This window comes from Athene cunicularia (assembly GCF_003259725.1).
Source record: "Athene cunicularia isolate RWA chromosome 25 unlocalized genomic scaffold, athCun1 chr25_part1, whole genome shotgun sequence".
Taxonomy (NCBI): Eukaryota; Metazoa; Chordata; class Aves; order Strigiformes; family Strigidae; genus Athene; species Athene cunicularia.
Window position 1 is genome coordinate 1,159,748 of NW_020799134.1, and position 7,121 is coordinate 1,166,868.

The following is a 7,121-nucleotide window of genomic DNA, read 5'->3' on the forward strand; positions in this document are numbered from 1 at the left end:
GGGCTTTGGGAGCTCCAGGGGCAGGATCCCACCATCCTGCCTTGCAGACTCGGGGTTAGGTGCTGCCTTTCCTCTCCCTCTCCCCTCCTCGTGCCGCCCTGCTGCAGGCCCAGCTGGGGGACAGCCGGCTCAGCCCTGACGTGGGTTACCTGCTGCTGCACACCCTCTGCCCTGCGCTCTATGCCTTGGTGGAGGACGGGCTGAAGCCCTTCCAGAAGGATGTTATCACAGGCCAGAGGAAAAATTCCCCCTGGAGCGTGGTGGAAGCCTCCGTGAAGACAGGTTGGTGTGAGGAACATGGAGCTGTTGGCACCTCAAGGTGCCCAGGCAGGGGGGACGTGTGCCCAGAGCCGTGACTCTGAGCTGTGTTTCCACAGGCCCCAACACCCGCTCGCTCCACTCCCTGTGCTGGCACGTGGCCGGGCTGGCCCCTCTCAGCAGCACCAGACAGAAGTTTCACGCCTTTATCCTCGGCCTTTTGAAGTGAGTATTGGCCCAGCTGGCCCAGGCTGTCCTGGCTGTGATGGCAGGTTGGAACAGAGCCCCAGGAGCTCTAACTTGGGTTCCCTTTGTCTTGTTTAGCATTAAGCAGCTGGAGCTGTGGATCTCTCAGCTGCAGAAGAGCCCAGGTAAGGACACAGTGCCTAGAAGCTCCCCTCCCACGTCCTTTCCTACTTGCCAGGGTGATAATCCCATACCCGTTGCACCCACAATGCTTGGCTGGGGTTTCCATAGTGGAGAAGGGCATCGTTTTCCATGGTGCATCTTTAATACAGCAGAAGGTTGTCTGACCTGCTGGGACAGACCGGCTGCCCTGGGTTGTGGGGGTGGGCAAGGGCAGGGCATTTTGCATCCGTTCAGCACTGTCCGTGTCTTGTAGGTGTCATCTCTGTGCTGTACTCACCCACGGCCTTCTTTGCCCTGAGCCAAGGCCCTTTTCCTCACCTCGCCGATGAACTGCTGCTGCTCATCAGCCCCTCTCGGTGCTGACGTTCCACCTTGACCTGCTCTTTGAACACCACCACCTCTCCATGGACGTAAGACCTTTGTCCCGTCGGCTGGAGTCACCCCTGTCTCCTGCCCGTCACTCTGCTCAGGCTCGGGGGGCTGTGCAGCCTGCTCGGGGGGGCCAAAGCGGCGCTGGAGGGGCCAGCCTGGAAGAGGAGATCCCCGATGCGCTGGGGCGGGCAGCCAGTGCTGAGGGCAGCACAAGGTCCCAGGCCCAAGCTGCTGCGCGTGGGCTGGTCCCTGCTCCCCAGGTGGGGGCTGCCCTGCAGCAGACCCTCCAGCATGTGCTGCGATGGGGCGACCAGCTCAGTCGGGCTTTCCTGGGAGCTGATGGCTCCCCGGAGACCCCCAGGTCTGAGGCAGGCCCTCAGGATGCCGGGGCTGGCCTCAGTGGTTGGTGGGGCCAGCTGAGCCAGGCCTCCAGGATTTATGCTGCTCCTAGCAAGGAAAAGGTCCCCTTCATCTGGTGGACAAAGCTGCGGACGGCTGCGGGGGAGTCCAGCCCTGGGCAGGCTGCTCGATCTCAAACATCCATGAATGAGCCTAGAGGCACGGAGCTGCAGCTTCTTCAGACCAAAGCTGTCCCTGAACTCCCCAGTCCAAAGGCCACTAGCAGTGCTGACACCTCTGGAACCTCTTCCCCTGAAGACCTCGTCCTGCTGCTGGAGCTGGAGCACCCACCAAGCCAGATGATCCCATTGCTGGAGAAAAACTCCTGCCTGTTTCCCCAGAGCCTCGTCCGAATGGGGATCGGGCAGCACCTTCTGACCCAGAGGCGGGTGGTCCTCCTGGTCCTGACAAGGGCAGCTGGCTGGGCCGGCTCTTTGGAGCCACCAGCCCCTCTGCCAGGAGCTTCCCTCCCAATCCTGACACCACCTCAGCCAAGTCCAGGTAAGGCCCAGCGGGGCAGGAAGGGTTTTTTCCCCCAGGCACACCCTGGGGCTCACGGGGTGTCCTGTACAGCCTGTTATCCAGGTTCTGTGCTCCCAGGACTAGCAGTGCTGCTGCCATTGCACCGCATCTGTCCTTTAGAACGTGGAGGTGGAGGCTCGGTGGGGCTTGATAGGGCCCTCGCCAGCTCCTGCATCACCAGAATAGTCTGAGCAGGATGGGTGGGAAGAGGCTTCCCAGATGAGCCTGTGGCTTCCTTTGCTTTGTGCAGGAGACCTTCCAGCTGGCTGTCCCCCAGCGCGCGCGTCCTGGCCGCGGTGGTGAAGGGGCTGGCGTCCGAGAAGACGCGTGTGCCGGAACCCGAGAGGAAAGTGTCGGCCTCTCCCCAGAGCCACAGGTGACGCAGGGCACCGCGGTGGTGGGGGCTGGAGACCTGGTGGTGGTTTTTTCTTGGGGAGGGGAGAAGCAGGGGCTGTTTTCAGACGTGGCTTGGGTATCCTACAAGCGTCCCTAAGGAGGGGCTTGCACCAATCCTCGTTGCTAACTGGACCTTGACTGTCCCATCCCTGCCCCAGGGATTCCGCCATCTCCTCCTGAGCTTTGGGTGAACCTGTGTGTCTGCTCAGCTGGGGTCAGTTGTTCTTTGCAGACGTTTTTTGGAGGAATTTTGAACATTTTCTCTCCTGTGGGTTTTCTGGATTCACAGCAGCTCGTTTGGAGCCACCACGTGTCAGCTCTGACCAAACTGCCGCAGGTCAGAGGAGCTGCCGTGGTCTCTCTGTGCTCGTGCAGTGTCTGGCCAAGCGAGTGCGACGGGCGAGTGGCCACCCCATGCCCCGTTTGGCCACCTCCCTTCTTCCCAGCCCGCTCCTGGCCCTCACCTCAATCTCCCCACCACTTCTGCACAAGAGCTGCTCCCACTCTGCTGCTGCCCCAGGGTCAGTTCTGCAGCAGGGTTTTGTCATGTGGCTTCTCAGTGACATCCATCCTCAGACGGTGGCTGCCTGAGGAGGGGGGTTGCTGGCTCCGCACGTGAACTTCAGAACCTCTCCCAGCCCTGTGGGAGCTCTCTGGGTGGTACCCGGGGTCCAGGGGGTGAACCCCCGATGGTGTTTGTTGTGCAGGGCAGTTCGGGCGCTGTGTGACCACCTGGGCACTGCTGACGGTCACCTGAGCTTCCAAAAAGGGGACATCCTGCAGCTGCTCTCCACAGTGGATGAAGACTGGATCCGCTGCTGCCATGGAAACAGCACTGGCCTAGTTCCTGTTGGTTACACGTCCCTAATTTTGTGAGGAGGCGGGAGGAGACCTGAGGAAGCAGCTGAGCTTGCTGAAGCAGGTGCTGCCCCCTGGGAAGGACAAGGCGGGCTCCTGCCACGGCTTCACCACCTTCGGGGGTGGCAGCACTGCAGGGGACCCTGTCCCGGTGCCGTTGCTGCTGCTCGTTCGTGTGACGTTACCGTCTACCGTGGGTGCACCCCGTGAGCCACTGCTGCGCCTGGCCCCGCAGCCCTGCTGGCGTTTCACCGTGGCTGCCCTTTGGGAACTGCTCTGGCTTGTGTTTCTCAGCTGCTGCCCACGCCTGTGCCAGGGGAGGGAAGGCCCCTGGCCCCGAGCCCTACTCGCTCCTGTGTCGTCTCTGTGCTGTCATGTCCTGCCACTGCTGCCACCAACACGTGCCCTGCTCTGCCCCGGGGCTGGGGGCCCAGGCCAGCCCCAGCTGCTGCTGCACAGTCCCAGCACTCTGTAAATAGTTGTAACCACAGGAACGAGCTTATTCCAAGGGGAAAAAGTTGGAAATAAAGGTTGTGACTCATGTGTCTGATTGTGTGAATGGATCATGGGGCTGGAAATGGCCATGTGGCCCCTGCCTGGGTGGCCTGGGCTGGGGTTGGGTAAATCTATCAGCAGCAGATGGCCAGCAGGGACAGGAAAGGAATCTGAGCCCTGGGCTCGGCACTGGGGAGGCCGCCCCTCGATTCCTGGGTTCAGTTTTGGGCCCCTCACCCCAAAAAGGCCATTGAATGACTCGAGCGTGGCCAGAGAAGGGCAACGGAGCTGGGGCAGGGTCTGGAGCACAGGTCTGCTGGGGAGCGGCTGGGGGAACTGGGGGGGTTCAGTCTGGAGAAGAGGAGGCTGAGGGGAGACCTCCTGGCCCTCGGCAACTCCCTGCCAGGAGGGGGCAGAGAGGGGGGATGAGTCTCTGGAGCCAAGGCCCCAGCGCCAGGCCCCGAGGGAATGGCCTCAAGCTGCCCAGGGCAGGGTCAGGCTGGCTCTGAGGAAGGATTTCTGTGCAGAAGGGGCTGTTGGGCGTTGGAATGGGCTGCCCAGGGCAGGGGGGAGTCCCCGGGATCCCTGGAGGGGTTGAAGAGTCGGGCTGAGCCAGCGCTGAGGGATCTGGGGGAGTTGGGAAGGGTCAGGGGGAGGTTCGTGGTTGGGCTGGAGGAGCTTCAGGGGCTTTTCCAACCCGGATGAGTCTGGGAAATCTCTTGTGGGGGAAGCCAGCATGTGCCAGGGTGTGCTGGGGCCCAGAGCAGCAGCACCAGGGAGCAGCCAGAGCCCAGTAAGGCAGTGTCACCCCGCAGAAGGGGCCCAGTCTCCTACACCGTGTAGGAAGAAGCGGCTGCAGCCACCCAGAGCCAGGAACAACCCTGGGAAAGGCCCATCACACCGCGAGAGGGAAGCTGCACAGCATGGGTAAAGGTACACATACCTTTAGTTAATTATTTAAATTAATCTCTTTACCAAGTCACAGGATTTCAGTAGGGGGTGGATGGCTTGTATTTTTTTTCAAGTTTTTCTCAGGGTTTGTGATTTCATACCACACTTGATATTTTGTACTGGGTTCCCCAGTAAAAAAAAAAAAAAAAAAAAAAAAAAAAAAAAGACATGGACATAGTGCAGGGTCCCACAAAGGGCCACAAGGCAATAGCAGCTTGTTTTAAGGACAACTTTTGGGCCAGTGCTCTCTCCTGTGGGCCAAGAACCACATTTCATCCTTCTAACTTTAACTGTTTCAGTGGCAAAGGAGACCATGCTTCAACAGGCCATACTTCAAGGATAAAGCAGCTCTCTTTATTCTGTTCTCATTTCCATTTTCTCTCTGGAATTTTTGCTCTCAGACAAGGGATATTATATCTTAATTGGAATATTATTTGGCTTGCCTTAAGTAGGTTTGATTGAATTCCACAGCTGCCTCTGGCACTCTGAAATGGGGTCAAACCAGCAGGAGTTGAATCCAGGTACATTTTCAACTTTAAAAAAAATAAATAAACCACTACAATCCTTGGCTTGGTGACTCTACTTTAAAAGGAAGACAAGTGTACGGGTCAAGCATGGCATTTTAATGACCACAGAGATTGAGGGTAGGAAATGGAAAAAGGAAACATGAAGTTAAAGGGGATCATCAAGAAGCTGTTTCATTCCCAAGTGACTAATGCAAATAGTTACCAAATTTATTCCCAGAAACCACTTTTGAACCAGAGGAAGTTTAAAACCTAGAAGATTGGCAAGGCCTGTGTCTCACCAGTGCCAACCTTGGCTGCGGGTACTGGAGGGAGCAGGAGGTTGATGAAGCCTCAGCAAGGCTGAGGGCACCAAGTTCTCAATGTCTGTGCTCCTCAGGGTCCCGCCGTGAGCCCGGAGGCACGGGGCGGGCTGAGAGCCCCCAACAGCTCCACTTTCTGGCAGTGGGGACAGTCAGGGGCAGTGACAGCCTGAGCCCACGCTGCTCCAGCACCGGTGGGGGAAGTTGCTCTGCCCCAGGACACGCACCCCCCGTGGCCACAGAACCCACCTGCTCTCTGGGCAGGCGTGGGAGGGGACAGCGCCGCGTCCCCGGGGATGATATTCTGGGAATAGTCACTAAATTTGTAGATTTAATGTTTCATGTACCAACCTGCCATCATATATGATCACGGGTACACACCCTCCAACTACCAAACAGGGCTTGTTTGTGCTGCTGCTCCTCTCTCTGCACGCACGCTGCCAGCATCCCTCCTGCCATGGTCTGACCAGGAGACCCATCAGCATCAAATTAAATCCTCACAAAACGCCATCACCCAAAAGAGATGGGGCAAGCCCCCCTGGAAACGTGGCTGTAAGAGAGTCAGAACATGACAGGAGCGGTTGAGACAAAGAGGCAAGAAAAGAAAATCAAAGACATGTCAAAGAAAACCCCACAAGTCATCAATAGGAAAAGATTTTTCCATTTAATACTAGACTCTCTCAGGATTGAGATGCAGGCTTTTTATGCAATTACATCCAATGTTAAAATTGGTAATACATAATTTACAAAGATTAACATCAAAACAATGATCTATTTAGATATGCTTTGTAAAAAGGAAATATATTAGCAGCATTTATTTTCAGCAATCACACAGCCTACACCCATGCAGACTAAGAGTTCATATCTATTTGCAATAATGTAGTGCTTCCTGGTCTTAAAACAGCGATCCTGGTGACACACTGGTCTTCTCATTATTATAAAATAACCGAAAAATAAAAAAAGTCATTAATTTCTACACCAGTAAGAAAAACAATTCTTTGCACTTACCTAACATTTGATTGTCTAAAAAACATTTTGTTTAGTCTTTCAACAAAAGAAAGATAAAATGACAGAGCTAGTGTCTCGCTTCTGTACGCACTTTATTTTTTAAAAACTTTTTAGTGTTTAACACCATTTGAGACAATGATTTCTGTTTTAAACTAAATGAGACAACTCAAGATTTTGGACATGCGATATTCCTACTACACGCACGAGTATTTTATACTCAGGGTTCCTGGTACTGTACAGTGCTTCTCTACAGTAAGAAAATATTCCAAACTATTTTCTTATTTCTTTTTTTTTTTAATAAAATATTTTTTCTCAAAGGGTTTTTTCCTTTCTTTTTTTTTTTTCTTTTTAAATCAACACATAAAAGTTAATGGAATGAGTCATGTTCCACTAAGAGTAAAATAATTATAATAATAACAAGAATGTACATTAGGACAAGCTTGGTCCATTAAAAAGGAACATGTAACTACTGTATTGCTTTACATCCACGCAGCAGATATATACAACTTGGCACATTAAAAACTGGTTTTCTTATAAGAACATCTAAAACAGGACTGTATATGCATATGTACGTCTGAAAGACAAAAAAGCAAAGCCATTGTAAAGGGGCAGCGTACGGCGGCCACCCCCTCCCTCTGCCAGAGCCCCCCCGGTGGCTGTGGCAGAG

General features: G+C 54.6%; 1 protein-coding gene across 1 annotated transcript in view; it reads left to right on the top strand.

The window, feature by feature from the left end:
• The window catches only part of RUSC1 (RUN and SH3 domain containing 1), a 4,194-nt gene extending 475 nt beyond the window's left edge, over positions 1-3,719 (top strand). The window contains 8 exon segments of the mRNA XM_026863926.1: positions 60-282; positions 378-483; positions 583-629; positions 881-967; positions 970-1,670; positions 1,673-1,899; positions 2,171-2,296; positions 3,024-3,719. Coding sequence (XP_026719727.1) covers positions 60-282; positions 378-483; positions 583-629; positions 881-967; positions 970-1,670; positions 1,673-1,899; positions 2,171-2,296; positions 3,024-3,192 — 1,686 coding nt within the window. The 3' untranslated portion in view covers positions 3,193-3,719.
• Positions 3,720-7,121: the final 3,402 nt, after the last annotated feature.